The 18,456-nt window shown below is 32.8% G+C and overlaps 4 protein-coding genes across 5 annotated transcripts; 1 reads left to right on the top strand and 3 right to left on the bottom strand.

Annotated features, from left to right (window-relative positions):
• The first annotated feature begins 1,944 nt into the window (after nucleotides 1-1,944).
• Nucleotides 1,945-4,916, top strand: LOC124932502 (protein WVD2-like 6). Its single transcript, XM_047473147.1, has 9 exons — nucleotides 1,945-2,226; nucleotides 2,559-2,777; nucleotides 2,863-3,144; nucleotides 3,232-3,296; nucleotides 3,368-3,445; nucleotides 3,599-3,698; nucleotides 3,779-3,850; nucleotides 3,953-4,063; nucleotides 4,185-4,916. The coding sequence occupies exons 2-9, from the start codon at nucleotides 2,565-2,567 to the stop codon at nucleotides 4,653-4,655; spliced, it is 1,392 nt and encodes a 463-aa protein (XP_047329103.1). The 5' UTR covers nucleotides 1,945-2,226; nucleotides 2,559-2,564; the 3' UTR covers nucleotides 4,656-4,916.
• A 1,605-nt stretch (nucleotides 4,917-6,521) lies between these two features.
• LOC124932908 (EIN3-binding F-box protein 1-like) lies at nucleotides 6,522-9,280 on the bottom strand. The gene is made up of 2 exons (XM_047473615.1): nucleotides 9,054-9,280; nucleotides 6,522-8,936 (listed from the first exon to the last, which is right to left on the bottom strand). Exons 1-2 carry the CDS (start codon nucleotides 9,076-9,078, stop codon nucleotides 7,051-7,053), a joined length of 1,911 nt encoding a protein of 636 aa, XP_047329571.1. The 5' UTR covers nucleotides 9,079-9,280; the 3' UTR covers nucleotides 6,522-7,050.
• A 1,505-nt stretch (nucleotides 9,281-10,785) lies between these two features.
• LOC124932910 lies at nucleotides 10,786-12,801 on the bottom strand. The gene is made up of 6 exons (XM_047473619.1): nucleotides 12,763-12,801; nucleotides 12,245-12,317; nucleotides 11,737-12,004; nucleotides 11,282-11,372; nucleotides 11,138-11,204; nucleotides 10,786-11,033 (listed from the first exon to the last, which is right to left on the bottom strand). The coding sequence occupies exons 2-6, from the start codon at nucleotides 12,275-12,277 to the stop codon at nucleotides 10,977-10,979; spliced, it is 516 nt and encodes a 171-aa protein (XP_047329575.1). The 5' UTR covers nucleotides 12,278-12,317; nucleotides 12,763-12,801; the 3' UTR covers nucleotides 10,786-10,976.
• Nucleotides 12,802-14,011: 1,210 nt separating this feature from the next.
• On the bottom strand, nucleotides 14,012-17,591 carry LOC124932909 (pentatricopeptide repeat-containing protein At5g15010, mitochondrial). 2 transcript variants are annotated; one of them, XM_047473618.1, is made up of 2 exons: nucleotides 17,120-17,591; nucleotides 14,012-16,104 (listed from the first exon to the last, which is right to left on the bottom strand). In XM_047473618.1, the coding sequence occupies exon 2, from the start codon at nucleotides 16,064-16,066 to the stop codon at nucleotides 14,333-14,335; it is 1,734 nt and encodes a 577-aa protein (XP_047329574.1). In that variant the 5' UTR covers nucleotides 16,067-16,104; nucleotides 17,120-17,591; the 3' UTR covers nucleotides 14,012-14,332. The 2 variants fall into 2 exon arrangements, with proteins under 2 accessions (XP_047329574.1, XP_047329572.1); XM_047473616.1 differs by having other exon boundaries at nucleotides 14,012-16,109; nucleotides 17,120-17,590.
• Between the last annotated feature and the right edge of the window lie 865 nt (nucleotides 17,592-18,456).

The raw sequence follows: 18,456 nt of genomic DNA, 5'->3' as shown, positions 1-18,456 counted from the left end.
CCTCTTAAATATTGGCCATGATGTTGACTTCAACCTTAAATAAGACTTCATGTTCTTTTCAACATCATGGAATCCACATTCCACTAGTTATATTTTGCCATCTTTAAGTAAATTTGGTAATTTTCTTTATTTTTTTTAAGTTTCCAAGGATTATTTGTTTAGTTTATTAAAGCTTGTTTTGATACTGGGTTATTTTTTAGTCAACTAGTACGACTAAAGCAGGCAGAAATATAACACTCCAAGTTCAATTAAGGAAAACTTAACTAAATTATTCACTTAATAAAAATTGGGGGAAAATTAATTATTTATAAGTTCCTGAAGGAATTTAATGTTAAAGAATATCTTATGTTAAACATTTTATTCCGACATACTTGCATTTAAAAAAATGTATGATGTTTGTAACATCACTACATTTAAAATTCAAACCTATTGTCTAGTCTCAGTCTCATAGATAGGCAGGCCCCATCATAAAAGGTTAAAGGGGAATTTATTGTTCTTCTATTTAGATAAAAAAAAAAATAAAAAACAATAATTTATCATGCTCTTTTTTATTTATTTATTATGTTTGTTCATTACACTATTATTTAACTTTAAACTACAATATTTTATATTATTTGAATTGTTTAATCTTGAGAGCCTCTTATTTTGTTTTTGTATTAATTTTTTCATTAAAAACAAAATAATATATATTTAATAACATTTTATATATTTTTTAAAATGATCAATTTAATAAAAAATCGTTGAGTTGAAGTAATGACATGAAAAAAGTTATGTACAAATTGATTATATTATAATAACTAGGAAAATTTCCAAAAAAATAAAAACAAAATAAATTAAAAAAATTATAATAATATTTTCAATGATTAAAATTATTAAAATAAAAAATATAACGCTCTCATTCCACATTTTATTCACTTCGATAAAACAACTTATTTTCTCACATGTTTCATCACATATTTTTTCCGAATGAATATCTCATCTCACGACTTTACACTTTCACTTTGTCAATCAAATATTTTATTCATATTTTTTTAATAATTAGCATCGTGACCTCACACTTTGGTCAATCAAATATTTGATTCATATTTTTTTAACCACTTTTAAATGATACCGGTCTATTATCCATCGGCAAACCACATCTCAATCACACCTGGTTAAATGTTGTATTTGTTTTGTTAGGTTGCAAGTTCGAAACATACAAATAACATTTTTTTAAGCGTTTTAAGTTTATGGGCGGGTCAACCCACAATCCGACCCAAATATCCATTTATTCTAACATAAATATTCAAATTAATCACAACTCTCGAACCGGTAATCCGGACATTTTAAAAATTAAGCATCATTATATATATATATATATATATTAGTTTACTCGAAAATCTTTAATAAAAACAATAAAATTTTCACACAAATTCACAGATTTTTCGGATCTAATCTCCGACGTCGTCATGGTATATAATATTTTCTTATGAATGGATTAATGATATTAATCAATAACCTTTTATTTATCAAATATTAAGTTAAATAATATACTATTCTAGATAATAACTTATTTATAAATTATTACTTTTTACATTTCTTACCAATTTAAGCCTACTAACTTAAAAAAAGTAAAAAATAAATAACAAAATTGATTCTTAAAAGAAAAAAATTCACCTAATTTTATTTTTAGTAAAAACATCTTACATTAAAAAGGTAAAAAATTAGGTCAACTGTTTACTTACCTTTCAAAAGAGGATCTAATTGTAAATCTGAAAACTGGAATAATAAAATAACAGACGGTAAGTTTTTGTTCATGTCGTTGGATATATATATATATATATAATAATAGAGTCAACAACGTACAGGATATTGCCACGTATATAGATCACGAGTGAAGGTGTATTCGTGGCGTGATCTGTCATGAACAGGAGATCTGTATCTCTCCTCCCCCTTCTTCCATACGGGCCACACAGGACTCTCTCTCTAGAAATGGGGTATCGGCTTTGTTCTTCTCTCTCTTAACGGAGAGAGTGACCTTGGAATGGATTTGAAAACTGACGCCTCAGCAACGAAATAGAACAACAACAACAAGAAAGAAGAAAGAAGAAGAAGAAGAAATCCAAAATAGAAATCTCATTTTCCACTTCTATCTCTATTCTCTTCACTTCACTCCTGCTCCATCCTTACTGTTCGCATTTCCAGATCCATCAATGGCTGAATCTTGAACTGCACTTCTTTCACTAGGTAAGCTGCTTAAGCTTCTCTTACACTACTCCTCTTCAACCTTTGCTATACCGTATATATGTATATGTAAAGATGACGTGGATTTCATGCCTGTTAAACACTGGAGAAAGAATTACTGCATTTTTTGTTCTCAACACCGTGTATGTGAACAATTTTCCGTCATTTTATTGTCTCTGTCTGAATCTGTAGATCTGTTATAGACAATGAACAGTAGATCTTTCAGCGAATCTGAAGATCTACACGTTTTGAGGTTCAATTGAGTTTCCTAATCGTCTAATGAACTTGGATCTGTTGGAAAGAAGTAGATTCAGTGTTTCGTTTCTCTTGTATAGGTTGTAATGGATGCTGATGATATGAACTCCGCATCTGCAAATGGAAAAGTCCATGAAAATGGTACCGGTGAGGAAATTCCTTTAACTGCTAGCACCAACGGCGGACGTGCAGGGATGAATGGCATTTTAGAAATTGCTGCCACTTCCAACTCATCAGTCGAAGAAGTTCCAGATGGATCGATTGCAGACGCAGAAAGTAAATTTTCGACTATTTCTAAGGTAGGATCCTTCTCCTCTACTATTGTATATCTTATCAGTTCCAATTCTCAACATGCTTTTATCATTATCGTTATCCTTTCCAAAGGAACCTAGAGCCAAGGTAACCGATGTGTCCAAGGGTGTCAAACAATTGAAGGGCTTAAGCAAAGCGAAAAACGAAAAGTCTGTAGAGGTTGGAAATGCTGGTACAGTGGTGAAAAGAAGTAAAGAGGCAAAAGATACTCAATCAAATGGATCGTTGGGTTCAAATTTACGTACCAAACAGCCTTCTGCACCTAAGATACAAAATAGGCTATCGATTGGCAGAGAAGTTGCTGACAACCATGCCAGACCAAAACCTGTAGTAGATGGTGCCGCTGCATCAAAGGTATTCAATACCTGTTTATTTGAATTGAATTTAGTTAACAAATTTGGGATAGCGGGAGTCTTACTGAAAGTTTTGTTCAATTTCCAGGAGCAACCTGAAATCAATGATCCACCAGCGCCCACTGTGAATATGACGGATTCAGATGGTCTTTCGTATGTGTTTTTTTCTTCTTCTTTTCATACAAGCTGAATGACATCAATCTTATGCGATATCCTGATGACAGGGAGAAGAAACAGTTGAAACCGGTGAGAAAAGTGGTCGTAAATAAGACTGCTGCTGATGAAAATGTGCAGTCTGCTCTGTATCCTATAAGTGTGATTTCATTCATTGATGATTTTTAATCTATCGGGTGGAAAAAGAGTTTTTTTTGCTTGTTTTTAGTTTTTAACTCCAAATGAGGAAGGTTTGGCATAGTTCTTAATTGTATTGTTCTATTACCTTAACAATTTCCTAGAAGCCCCACTGAAGAAGATTCAAAGCATCGTAAACCAGGCACACTGCCATCATATAATTTTAGCTTTAAGTGCGATGAAAGGGCTGCAAAAAGAAAAGAGGTTGTTATCTTTTATATAGGCGGGACATATATATCTGGCAATTCGGGCATTAGTATGAGTATATTTTATAATTTATGCAGTTTTACTCCAAACTAGAGGAGAAGATTCAAGCTAAGGAAGAAGAGAAGAATAGTATCCAAGCAAAGACCAAGGTGATACCATCTTTGCACGAATATTAGTTTAAGATCTCTGAATTGTGAATAGTTTTTTTTTTTTGTTTTAGTTTGGGTAGTTTTGTTGTTATTCTGGAACAGGAAACCCAAGATGCAGAAATAAAAAAGCTAAGGAAGAAACTGGCTTTTAAGGCAACACCCATGCCAAACTTTTATCAGGAACCTCCGCCGCCCACTCCAGAACTAAAAAAGGTGTGGGGTACTCGATACATTCATATATTTACCTACAGACTAAAGTTGTTAGATTCATTCTTTGTGTCTTGTCTTAATACCCCGTGCTATGTTATTGAACATCAAATATATATGTACGCAGATACCAACAACTAGAGCGAAATCTCCAAAGCTTGGGAGGAAAAAGAGTTCGCCTACGAGAGATGAGTCTGAAGGAAAAGACTTGAGCATCAGCATCAGCCATAGACCAGCAGCAGGTCGTTTAAGTTTGGACGAGAAATCTACTCGTACTGTAAAAGTAGTTGTAGGAGGAGGAGGAGCTTCTTCTGTGCAGCCTAAGAGGCCACAGCGCAAGTCCCTTCCAAAGCTGCCTTCCCAGAAAACAGTCCTATCCAATGATCAGAAGAGTGACACTTTAACATCATCCGAAACAACTGAAACAACTCGAATAAAAGCAATTCCATCTGAAGAGCATGATGACGATGAAAGCCAGGAATCCACTCTGAGAACTGAGGATAATAGTGACGATGAAGAGGACATTCAAGAGGAGGAGGAGGAGGAGGATCGCGCCCAAATTGTTTTTGCCCCAAAACCTATTGCGTTGGAAAGTTGAGAGAGCATGCAAACAAAACGGGTCTAGCAATCCAAGTCAATTGATTGATTACACGATCTTGTTCCATGTTTTTAAATTTTTGTTTTTTGGTTACCATTTTCAGTTGCTTTGTGCTAAATTATGTTGTCATTTGCTGCTTTGCTGCTTGCTTTGTCATTTGGTGACTTTGTGCTGAGGTGGTCAATTTTTGGAATTTCCCAGACTGTGTTGTGAAAAAAGGTATTATTATTATTATTATCATCATGTTCCTCCTTGGTCTGTTTTTGTGCTGTACAATTTTATCTTATAAGTTTCTTCTAATGCAACAATTAATTCTCAATAATAAAACAATACTTTGAGATTATGCTTCAAATTCTTATATTGAACATGGCTTTTACTTGAGGAATAGGAATTGGCAATTAAAAATCGTCGGGGATGATAGAGGTCGGGAGATCTCGAACTGCATGATTGACATCCTTAATAGGAATATATACACCTGAATAATAGGAATATATGTTTACACACACATGAAATAAATAGATTCATTATGAGCTAGTGGCTTAAAAATGTTCAAATTAATTGTTAACATACATAGAAACTGTCTGTCTGACGTGGGATTAAGAATATGAACATGATTTTGATCTGTGTTTGCTAGTTGGCATGCTAAATTATTAATGGGTATTTATACCGTCGGTTATTGAACAGTTTCCCAAACTAACCTTGTTTGGCGTTCATTTTCCCAAACTAACCTAGTTTGTTCATTTATTCCCAAACTAACCTAGTTTACTATTCAAACTCATTTTAATTTTTTATTTTTTTTATTTTTTTTATTTTTTTTTTACATTTCAAATTTATTATATATATATATATATATATAATTATTATTTATATAAACTAAATTATTTATATTTTGATATATATTTTAAATTATTAATTTTATAAATTTAATTATTTATATTTTGATATATAATTTAAATTATTTTTTTATAAATTTAATTATTTATATTTTAATATAAATATTTAATGGTTCACTAACTTTAAGACATATTTTTAGGAAGACAACACAATAAAAATTGATAAATTTTTTATTGTGAAATTATATTATAATGAAAAGTTGTCAAAATTATTTTAATAAAAGACAATCCAATAAATATAAATAATAATTTGAATGAAAAGTTGTCAAAATTATTTTAATAAAAGAAAACCCAATAAATATAAATAATAATTTGAATAGTAAAAAAAATAAATTTATGGGGATGAAAATCATACTGCCACATATATATATATATATATATATGTAAATATATATATATATATATATATATTAAAATATAAATAATTAAATTTATAAAAAAATAATTTAAATTATATATCAAAATATAAATAATCAAATTTATAAAAATAATAATTTAAAATATATATCAAAATATAAATAATTTAGTTTATATAAGTAATAATTTAAATATATATATCTATATATATATATAATAAATTTGAAATGTTAAAAAAAATAAAAATAATAAAAAAAATAAATAAAAAAAAAAACTGATTTTGAATAGTAAACTAGGTTAGTTTGGGAATAAATGAACAAACTAGGTTAGTTTGGGAAAGTGAACGTCAAACAAGGTTAGTTTGGGAAACTGTTCGTCCGTTATTAGGTTCAATTAATGTATTCCTCTTTTAAGATAAAGTTAAAGTTGATTTTATTTCACTTTTCAATTATTGAGTTAGAAAAAAACAAATCTAATCTAAACCACTTCTTTTCAATTGGGGATTATTTTTAATTCTACTTCTTTTTATGCAAAGGGACTAGGACAAAATGGATATTTGTGACTAGCCATTTTTTTTTAATATTTAAAAACTAAAAAGATGATATAGGAAAAATAATGAAACAAAAGTAGATCATTTATAACAACAATAATGATACAAAAGGTTGCAACAAACAGATTGTAAAGTTTACATAATAGCCAGTAAAACTTGGACCTTGGCAAAAACTTTCTCAAAAAAAAAAACAACCCCAAAATTCCTAAGTGGTTGTCACAGCCAAAACCCCAAGAACAAACAGCCAACCGTAAACTTCCAAACTGCCAAAAGCAACCCCGTGTGAAACACAACAACAAACGCAACTAAAATCCGAACTTTTAACCCAGACCATTCGAGCGAGATACAAACAAATCTCATACCATCACCACCCCGGTTCATATTATCATCTCGTGATCATCGTGAAAGAACATGGCAACTCGGCCAAACTCCTCCAAAACAGCTTCTGTTAGGAAACTGCCAAAAAAAACGATCACAGAGAAAAAACGAACGAACCGGGGAATAAGATGGTTTTTCAAGATCCGTTGAGTTTGGACTCGAAAAACTGCAAACTATTTCCTAAACTAGTAAGACAAACCGATTATCTTTTTTACTTTCAGTAGAGGATATCACAACCGCACAATTGGTCAAGAAGCTGATCCACTGTGCCACTGCTTATCCCATTGCAATGTCTAATATCCAACCCCATAAGCCCACTTTCACCCAACTCAATCAAACGAGGAAAGCTCTTATCGGTGACCTTAGAACAACCCGCCACCGAAAGGATCTGCAGATTAAATTGTAAACCACTAGCCAAAGCCGCAACCCCCAAATCGGTGATTCCCAACCTAGACACGTCGAGTTCTGTCAGCATCGAGCAATCCCGGGCAATTGCTATCAAGCTGGCATCAGTCAAGCCTTTGCACCCGTCGAGATTCAGTTGTTCGAGAGTCGAACCGTGGGAGTCAGCTACAAGACAGATAACCTTATCCGTCAAATTCAAGCAATTTCTCAAAGTCATCTTTACGATGCCAGATTCATTAGCACTCACAAGTTGAGTAATGCCTAAATCGGTAATCCCCTGAAGCCGGGACAGATCAATTCGGTTGAGCTGCGGGCACATCTGGCCTATAGCAGCCAAGATTTCATCGCCAAATCCAGGACAGTTATCAACTATCAAAGATCTAAGCGACGTTGACGAAGAATTCATCTTCGTAATAGGAAACTCGTCTTTCAATCCCATGCAGTTGACGAGAGCAAGACCCTTCAAATTCCTTCCGAATCTCGAAAGGAGATCCACAACCCCACGTTGAGTAATTCTGTGGCATTCCTCTAACCGCAAACTCTCAAGTAACATGGCAGATTTCGCGAACATCAAAAGTCCTTCATCCGAAAAGATACAACATTTGCTAACATTGAACTGCTTCAAACTCGGGCAGCCTTTACCGATCGCTTCGAGACCCACGTCAGTAACACCATTGCACGAGCTGATGAAGAACGATCTCAATTTCTGCAAACCCTGGACATTGCCCATTACCCAAAACCCTTTTCCGGTTGTGTTTTTAAGGCTGAAAATGGAAAGTTCGGTAAGAGCTTTCCCGTAATGCCCGATAACCGCAAGAGAATAATCACCCACGTTTAAAGCTTCGAGCTTTAACTTCGACAACGAAAACCCAACCGAAGACATCAAACTGACGATTCCTTTATCGTCAACAAGAGGGCAATTCTTAATTGTAAGAGACTTCAAGTTGGGGCAGTAACTGCCGACAGCTTGTAAGCTAGGGCTACCGATCTTCGGACAAGACTCGATTATAAGAGAAGACAAACCAGGGCACCTCTTTGCTACTGCAATCAAACCCTTGTCGGTAATAGCAGGGCATTGGGAAAGATCGAGTTTTTCCAATTGGGGGCATCCATTAGCAATATCAATCAGAGATTCATCATCGATGGAAGACAACTTCCATAACGAAAGAACTCTAAGAGACGGGCAGTTATTCGCAACCGCCTTGAACCCTAGATTGGTCACTCCACGTAGAGAATTGTTTCCACGAATCGAAAGCTTTCCCAATCCTCCTCGACTAGATGTACCAACAGCAATGGCAGTAAGCCTCGTGTCTGTAGCTTTGTTTCCTTCCAAACTCCTTGAAAGGAATCCATCAATTAATTCATCAGAATCTAAAGAAATTTCCATGTTACAGATATCATCTTCTCTGCGGATGCTACCCAAAAGGTTAAGCCATCGCTTAGAAACACAGGCAACTGAGCTTCTCTCTTGACCTCCTCCATTTAGACGCTTGAAGATCTCGAAAAGGCATTCGTCGGGAAGAACATCAATAGATGTTGCTGTATTGCGTGTGAATACAAACGGGGCATTAACGCGAGATCTCTTGCTGGGAGGGAAATAGATGTCGTCGCCATGATTAATCGAGAGAAATCGTCGATCGGATTCCTTGGTATTTTGATATATTTTCTTCCCTTCTCGATGATTAAAAAGATCATCGCCTGAAAACAAATACACAATAAGATCATCAGACTTCTTAATCAATCGACAAAATTATGATGGAATAATATCAGATCTAATAAGATGAAAACCCATAAAGAATCGGAGATGGTACGTACCGAGGTAATCGAAGAGCTTGGCCATAGTTTGAGCAATAGATGGAAGAACCCAGATGATGGAAATCCAAAAAACTCTCTTGGAAGAGTAAAAATGAAGAAAGAGGCGAGGAAGAAGAAGAAGAAGACGGGTAGAGAGATCCAAGAGGAGGCGATGAGAACATTCAATGGAATGGAAGGAGAGAGAGAAGAACCCTAATTCAGGGGAAAAAGAAAGAAAGAAAGAAAGAAAGCAGTGTGTGTGAGAGAGAAGATGATTCCATCAGGTGCATGTATGTATGTATGTATGTATACAGGAAATGGCTCTTGTGTGCTCCACAGAGTCATCTTTCCATTATTTCTCAAATTCCATGTATTAGGTAGTAGTAGGTTACATGCAATGTACCAACATCAACTTTATGAAAATAATATATTATATTCAATATTTGCCTATTTGTTTTCATTTATATCTTTTCACCCTTAACAATTTAATTAAATGAGATCTATGTCAAATCTAAAAATACACTAAAAACATCATTTTTATTCTATTCTTATGTTTTTTTTATAAATTTGAATTTTGTCATACATGTGATCTTATATTCAATTAATGGAATATATCTGATAATTGCTTAGATATTTGATAGTATATATAATCAATCATTATTATTTGATACAATTAATTAAATAAAATTAAGTATAAAAACATCAATAAAACAATAATTTCAAATAAATTATTTTATTTAAAAAAATATAAAATTAAGTTGATATGTATCTATCATGAAATTAATAAATGTATTAACAATTCAAATTGTATTATTTTAGTTATTTTATCTTAATCAAAATTATACATCACTTGCAGATTCACGATGTTTTATAGATTACACAATTCATTTGAAATGATAACTGTAATTAATATATCACGGAATGGAATTATAGATGTTAACACAATGAGAAATAACACTATGAAAATATAAGTATTTTGTTTATATTGATGTTGATGATAAAGTTTAAAATTCAATATTGATAGTTATACAAATTTAAAGCTTCATGAATCACATAGAAGTTATCTCAATTTATTTTTCCTCTTTGAAATTACTTTATTTTATAGATGGAAAGGTTTTTAAATATGAAATTAAACATTAAGAAATAATTATAAAAAAAAAATATTGTGTTGGCTTAGCTTGGCGTGTGGGGGGCTAATTTGATCATATTTAAAAATTAGTGTGTGATTTAATCAATTGACTAAGTTACATGGGCCTATGTTCAATGTTTGGTACGAGGTTCAATGTATCAATGCAGTGTATTATTATTAAAAGGACTGATTGTTCATGCATTTGGATAATAATATTATATATACTGACTCAACTTGCCATTATTATAATTAATTAGGACCTCCATGATCATAATTAACCCGCCAGCTAACCTTGATTAAGTAGACTAATTAGAAAATTATCAACTTGACTTGGCTTTGCTTAATTCCTTTTTATATAAATCTGGATTCTTGGACTTTATCATGTGCGTGCGCTCATTTTCCCTTAATTAATCCTTTTAATTAAAAGTATTATTAAACTAATTGCATTTAATTAAATGTTGTAAACAACTGTTTCAGAATGAAAACTATTGTTGACATTTTCAAATAAATTACTTTTCATTTTTACCAATAGACAATGAGATTTGGCCATTATTATGATTTGAGTTGTCAATTTATCATAAAAGAACAAATAAATCCAAGAAAGGCAACTCAAACACAATTGAAGAAACATGCCAAATTTTAAATTCTTTAATGGGGAGCATTAATAAAATGGTAACAATAAATGTTAATGAATGTAACAAATAGACTATTGAATATAATCTTCTTCTTTTTTTGTTAATTCACTAAGTCATACTTTGGAAACCTTGAATTCGAGATGGAAGGGTGAAAATAGACAATACTTTTTGGTAGCAGCCTCAACCATTCAATTCTTCTTCTTGTTCCCATAAATTAACCAAAAAATCAATCATTTCCTGTCATCAAACAAACCCGATGTGGTCAATCAATCAACCAACAAACATAACATAACATAACAAATTGTTACGAATCGATGCTTTCAAGGCTATGGCAAGCTTACATGTAGCGGAATTGGGGTGGGAAATGGCTTGTCTGTTCCAAGTAGACTATTGTAAGTTTCACTTAGTCTGCAATAACAACAAAAATGAATCTATAAGTTTATATATTATATGACAGGAAGAAACATATATAACGAGACACTAACCTTATCTTCGTCTGCTCCTGAGCTTCTTTACGGTTTTTGGAACCACTTTTACCTATCCACTGCTGCCTTATTTCATTCCAAAGAAGAAGACCTTCACCATCAAAATTTAAGGTTGATTAGTAATATGATGTTAAGCAGAAAATGTAACTGCCAACATAAGAATAACAAAAGGGTATCTTATAATTCACTTCAAGAATTTGGCCTGGTTTTGATGTGTCCAATATCCAATCAACCCAAATAACACTTTCTAATACATGGTGTTGATAACATAAGATGATCTTTAAATCATTGTATATGTGACAACAAAGAAACTAAAATTACTCGTTTGCAAGGTCAATATTGCACTGAAGAAGCTATTTTATTGCACTGACTGAACGACTTTGTAAGACAGAAATCATGTTTCTTTATATTGTTGACTGTAGTTCCAAGTAATAAGTTAAGTAATTTGCACTTGCCGTGATTTATAAATTCAGTAGGATGATCTATTATGCCACCGGCAGAGGTGTTGGGCTCAGGTGGTTGATTTGATGATCTGATAGATGACATACTTCGTTGGGACTGTAATGTACTATTATCTATCTGATCACATGCGCTAGTGCTCCAAAAATCTTCAGAAATGCTTGCTTTCTTCACTGCTCGGCCTTGAATTTTCAACCCGTTGGCTGGTTCATCCACCAAAGTTATAACTGGGGGAGGAGAACAACATTCAACACAGTTTCTGCTCTGTTGCAAATCAGATTCATATCCATATTGATGATTAGTATTAACAAAAGGAACAACTTATAAAAGTTTAAACTAACTGTGTTCATTGTATCATTTATAGTAATAATAATCTTTTGAGATTTGAGAGTATATTTGGCAGGTTGAACTAGGTTTTACCTTATTCAAACAACACTTTAACTAACAAACCTTGGAAGAAGAAATAATGATCCCTAAACAAAATTGGTAGAGAGACACACTCACCCCATATATATGCGAAGATATGAAAAATTGCATGTAAACAGAGATCGCACTCCAAAAACCTGCAAATGAATAACTAATTCTGTGATATATATAATCAACTAAAGAAATTGGACTGATCAATAATTGAAGGCAAACAAGCAAGAAAATCACGAGCTATGCATTAAACTAAACCACAATCATCATTACATCCAAATCACTCTATATGTATGCGAAGATATGAAAAAATGCATGTAATGGAGACGAATAAATTCGAATCAGAACAGAGATCGCACTTCAGAAACCTGCAAATGAATAACTAATTCCGTGATATAATCAACTAAAGAAACTCAAAGTGAAAACACACTTGGACTGATGAATAATTGAAGGAAAACAAGCAAGAAGATACGCATTAAACTAAAGAACAATCATGATTACATCGATCGAAATCAGGTAGTAGAGAAGTCTAGAATTGAATGATTCCATCGGATTATAAGGTAAAGAAATTGTAAAACGCGGCGGAATAGATAATGAAATCAAACCTGTTGAAGGATATGATTTGAAGTTGGATCAGTTTCAGAAGTGAAAACTCAATCGCGGCGGTTTCAATCTGAGAAGGAAGGAAGACGGGGTAATAGTAGTGAGAAGTTTAGGCTCCACTGTAGCTATTTCAACCAGAATAAGAGGAAGAAAGAACGAACCATTTATCATAATATATATAATTAAATTAAATTAAATTAATTGAACCGTTTTGCTATCCCTCTTTATGTGCGTTATTATAATTATTAATTAAAGAAATTTATTCTCTTTTTTACGTTTATTTCAAATTTTTGATGACTTATTATAACATGATTTTTGGTACTTTTTTTTATCAAAATCATCTTTATATTAATTAATAATAAAATTATAAAAGTAAAAGTTTTTTTTTTAATTTGAATTGATAAGTTTAATATTTTGATAATTAAAAAATATATATAATGTGATAATAAATTATTTAAATAAATGAATATAAAAAAAGCTTCATACAAATAAAATAAATAAGAATGGCATGTTCCCTAAGGAAAATAAATACTTTTAAAAGAATTTAAACAATTCAATATCAAACTAGCTGCATCCACAAATTAAGTTGGTCACAAAAACAATATAAAATTATGATTTAAAATTTGTGCATAAAGATTGGATTAAATTGTTTTAAGTTATGTATGTTTTTTCTATTCAAATTACTCTATTTGGGACAATATTTTTCAGTTTAACCGATATTTGTGTTCAGTCATACATTACTAATAAATACAATAATATATATATATATATATATTACCATGTTTTATAAGAATTTTAATATATGTTATACTTTAGAAACACAATTCTATCATAAATTTTATTTTTTATTTCCGTGTTGATAAATTTTATTTTTTTATTTCCGTGTTGATTCTAGAATAGTAATAAAATGAGACAAGAATCAACAATGAACTAGAATTTAAAATTTATCAAGCATAATAATCTCAAGCAAACTCAACTTAACCATGAATTAAATCTGTCTGTGACAAGGAAAGTAAGTTCACTCCATCTCTTGTGTTATCCCCATTCATTAGTGTGGGATTGTGCTGAATTTTTAAATTAAAAAGTTAAAATAAATACTCTGAAACCAAATAACATACTTCAAAATAAAATAAAAAAGAAAAAGATAGCAATCCAAATAACATAGAATTTAGGAAACTATATAAGAAGAGTAATAAGGAGTAAATTGGAAATTAAAGTATAATAATTTCATAATGGAAGTCCATAACATTACAATAAAAAAATATACCTTTATTTATCATTCCAAAATAATTGTTCATCCTTTTCTACTTGATCTCCAAATGATAGTTGGAAATTAGAATTGCAAAGCACCCCCATAATAGCTCCACTATGAGTTTCATCATGTAACCTATTTGTTATTTCTTTTTACATACAACAGCCAAAAAGACACATTAATGAAACTAGACTAAGATTCTATTCATTCTAATCATGGGCTTCACTTCACTGTTCTTCCTAATGTATGATTGAACAAATTGATTTAGATAGTTAAAACATAGAAATAATAACACACCAACAAATGAGATGCACGGACCGCTATTGCGCTAACAAAGAGAATCCCCGATCAATGACAACTCTTCTAATATCTGTTTCTTCGATATAACGCCTTCTTCCTTCAACAATCTTTCCGGATTTGTCTGCTGACGGACTTGAATCGATGCAACTATTCTTCAAATTTATAACATTTCTGCCAGACGCCCAAATCTGTAACCTCTCATCTAGCTTCGGTTCAGGTAAAAAATGTTTCTCCTTCATCTCACAATTGTATTTATTCGCTTCCTCCAACTTCCCATTCAAAAAAAGCCCGTGAATCAACGCAACATAAGCACTCCTATCGCGTCCCCCACACTTATTCAGATCATTCCACAGCTTAAAAACAGTATCGAAATCTCGCCAACGACAAAACTTACGAATAAGCATGACATACGTATCATTATTCGGAGGACAACCTGTTTCACGCATCTTCTCCAGAAACGAAAAAGTCTCTTCGCCAGTCCTCAATACCTCGAACAAAGCGTGGTAAGTAGAGATTGTGGGCAACAAACCGCGTTCCAACATCTCGCTGAAAGCCCCTCGAACTTCGCTCAATTGGTGGGATTTGCATAGAGGTTGAATAAGCGAGTTATACGTGATGGAATTTGGATTAACACCGTTTTGTTCCATTTCCTTCATGATTTCTCGAGCTTCGTTAACAAGACGGGATTTAGTTAAAGCGTGTATGACTATATTGTACACTTTCCTATCCGGTTTGATCCCCAATGCTTTCATTTGGTTGAAAAGCTTGATGATCATATGGTGGGTTTTACCCGATTTAGAGTAACAAGATATCATACAAGAATACGACACAACGTCGTGTTTAATTCCTCGTTCAGACATCTCTCTCCAAATATTCCTCGCCTCTCGTGGGCTACAGAAGGTATTGCACCATCCGTTTAGAACGATATTGAAGCTCTTCGTATTAAACGGGTAAATGTTTTGGTTTTCGAGCAAAAGACTCTCGGCAGCCTTCACATTTTTGTAGCGGCAAAGGGCGAATATAAGATGTTGGAATTCTTCCATTCCGAAATCAAGCTTGAAGAGTTTGTGAGCGTAGAACGTATCAATAGCCTTTTTAACCTCGTGGGCTGCGCAATATCTCCTGATCATGATCGCAAGCGTCTGATGAGTAACGAGAGATTCCCCGTTCTTCGTCATCTCCTTTATCAAAGACCAGGCGATATCGAACTTTCTCATCTTACCGAGAATGGAGATCATTGAATGGTATTCACGCCAAGAATGTTCATAGCCTGTTTGGTTTCCAGCCCAATGGAAGAAGGTCAATGCAGCTTCCCAGTCATTTCGAACACCAGAAAGGACGTTCATAACTAACCGTGATGATAAAGCTAATCCACATTGATCCAGCAAGCTTTTTGCTTTCTCTTGATTGCCTCCTGATGAAGCGAGAACATCTAAAATGACTGATACATCTTTGTCATCTTCAATTTCAACATAGTTGTTAACACTGTCCAAATTATTGTTATTTTCGTCATCAGATTCAACTGTTGAAGCATTGAAATCGTCATTGACAGAAGAAGTGGAATATGAGCAAAAATTTGTGAAGGTATGGAAGGATAGAAGAGGTTTATTATGCATTGTAGTTGCTACAAGCGAGCTGAAGTTCCCATTGGCAGTGTTGATATATGGAAAGGGAGAACGGGCAGAAAGAGCAGAAGAGAAAGCAGCAATCTCACACATTTTCCTGAGTTGTCTCCACATGATATTATTATTCATTCCAGCTTACTTCAGAACCGTCATGCAATATGTTATTTCTGCTCTGCAAGTGGAACACGGAAAGATTGATCATTTCATCAAGCTGAACTAGTACTTTATTGTACACAAAAAAAACTATCATCAGCAAACGCAGAACCATAATCACATTAATATGCCTAACAAAATTTAAGCAGTAAAATGAGCAAAATTGTCAAAATTGAATCCAAAACAGTGGATCCATTCATTTTAATTTTCCAGTTTTAACTTCAGCTTTGCAGCATTTCAAAAACAGATGATTTGAGCTTCAATATGATTTGAAATGCAAAACTTTAAAACGTGAGAGATGTTCAGAACAGATTTTCCTTGAAAACTTTTTACAAGAATCATCATTTTTTAGTTCATTTGAGAGAAAAACTCAAATTACAGTAGGTTTAAGAATCTGAAATTCTGAATTGTCACACTTTCAGTTTTCATCAATTTGACGTTCAATTCAACTAGGTTTTGTGCAATTAAATTCACACCATCATTGTCATCATGTTGAACTACAACTTGGCAAAATTTAAGCTCATTTCATAAAGAGAAAAACAGTTTGCAATCTATTTAAAGATAAATGAACAGATTCTGGAATTGAAACCCTAAAATGACTGTCAATTCGTCTAGATCAATTTCAATCAAGTTTACACAATCTTGGACAAGATATAGAACTATTTTGACAAATTGCAGAGCATATGAATCATTGGATCACATCCTCATCAAAACTTTCAGCAACTACTTACTAAAACACAACTTTGACACCTTATAGTTTTTGATTCAAATCGCTACCAAAACATCAAATCAATTCAATAAAAACTAGCTAGAACTTATCTAACACAACCTTTAAAAATTTAAATTTAGAATATAAGCCAAACAACCATCAAAACGAAAAGATCTTAAGTCATTCTTTCATCAAAATCTCATTTCATTGCTTTGAAAGGAACATCTTCTACAAAAAAAAACACTCAAATGGAAAGGGAAACATCTTCTACAAACTAGCTCTTCCTATTCTAGCAATTAAAAACTGTAAATGAACCTTACTTCTGATGATGAAAGACCGATTGAAGAAAAACAGGTGGCTGAAGTTTTTCTCTTTTGTGACAGTAGCAGCAGCAGCAAGCTCCAATGGGTTTTGTAACTCTGGTATATTAGTTCTCTCTGATATTTTGAGTGTGAAATCGAGAGGCCGCCGCTCTAGTGTAGAGACCAGACAGCTCCAAAAAATTCGACCTCACCCCTTTTCCGTCTACTTCGTTTCACTTAGCCGAGGCGGCTTCTGTTTTTCTTCTTCACTCCGCGACTGGTTTCATAACTTGATTAAGTTCAACAATTTCTGTTAATAAGGAAGCAACAGAGATATCTCAGCAGTGGGAAGATGATGATGTCAATGACTGGAGAATATCAATGCAGAGAAGAAGGCTTTCCTGGTTTCTATGTATTCTCTTCAGGTTTCTGGCTACTCATCTGTAATCCATTGTGATAGTGAGCGGTGAGAATAGAGTGAATCCAAGGTTGCTGCTGAAGAAGACGATGATGAATTTGATTGAGATTGAACAAGAGTGGGCCTACTTCTTCAAAATTGGGCTAATAAAAGATTTGGCCTAGGAACATGTGTTGATGGGCCTTCTTCGCACAAGAAAAAATAAAAGTGAACTAAATTGGTCATGGCTGGGGGTGTTTTTGTTGAGCTTTGAAGAAAAAAGGTTCCCTAACTTATTTCAAGATTGGGGGATGCATGTAGGCTATCAATTCAATATCTCAATACTTGTCATTAACAAATATACTATATAATTCGAATTTAATTTTTTTTTTAATTTTTAATTTTATTTTCGAGTTAGGAACTTAAACAAACTAGTCACCCTTACTTTTGATGGACCATGAGCTATGGACAAGTGCGATCTGACATCTGAAATAAGATCCTCTAAAGGCGACAATAAGGTCTTATATGTAAATGCCCTTAATCGGGCTTCATACATCTCTCCCAACCTTCCATAATGTTGTAATGAATAAAGCATTAGGCTTAAAAGATTAAATACCATTAGACCCGATAAAAGTAACCTCTCCAACTATTTGGGGGGGCAAACCAGTTCCACTATTTGTCTCATTTTCAACTCAAAATTTATTATTTATTTTTGTGTTTAATTATATATATATATATATATATATATACTCAATCTCTATCTTTATCCTTTCCTCTTTTTCCAACTAACACCAATCTATGTTTCCCTCTTTCTCCAATTGTAACATACTATTAACCTGATAAATATAGAAGAAAACAGTGAAAATCTTAATTTTTTTAACAAGCTTAACTTTTTATCATCTCTTATATTATTTGTAATGAATTATAGATTGTATAACAATTTTTTTTTATCTATTGC

Source organism: Impatiens glandulifera, chromosome 3 (genome assembly GCF_907164915.1).
Source record: "Impatiens glandulifera chromosome 3, dImpGla2.1, whole genome shotgun sequence".
Lineage (NCBI taxonomy): Eukaryota > Viridiplantae > Streptophyta > Magnoliopsida > Ericales > Balsaminaceae > Impatiens > Impatiens glandulifera.
Note: the sequence above shows the minus strand (reverse complement) of the source record. Positions and strands in the feature narration are given on the sequence as shown.

Bases quoted from the DNA above. Each gene is read 5' to 3' on its own strand.
- LOC124932502 (XM_047473147.1), top strand. From the start codon at position 2,565: ATGGATGCTGATGATATGAACTCCGCATCTGCAAATGGAAAAGTCCAT. The intron at 3,297-3,367 runs GTATGTGTTTTT...TCCTGATGACAG, and splicing joins ACGGATTCAGATGGTCTTTC to GGAGAAGAAACAGTTGAAAC. The intron at 3,446-3,598 runs GTATCCTATAAG...ACAATTTCCTAG, and splicing joins GAAAATGTGCAGTCTGCTCT to AAGCCCCACTGAAGAAGATT.
- LOC124932908 (XM_047473615.1), bottom strand. From the start codon at position 9,078: ATGGCCAAGCTCTTCGATTACCTCG. The intron at 8,937-9,053 runs GTACGTACCATC...ATTTGTTTTCAG, and splicing joins CAAGCTCTTCGATTACCTCG to GCGATGATCTTTTTAATCAT.
- LOC124932910 (XM_047473619.1), bottom strand. From the start codon at position 12,277: ATGCAATTTTTCATATCTTCGCATATATATGGG. The intron at 12,005-12,244 runs GTGAGTGTGTCT...GATTTGCAACAG, and splicing joins TATCTTCGCATATATATGGG to AGCAGAAACTGTGTTGAATG. The intron at 11,373-11,736 runs GCAAGTGCAAAT...TTGATGGTGAAG, and splicing joins TACTGAATTTATAAATCACG to GTCTTCTTCTTTGGAATGAA.
- LOC124932909 (XM_047473618.1), bottom strand. From the start codon at position 16,066: ATGAATAATAATATCATGTGGAGACAACTCAGGAAAATGTGTGAGATT.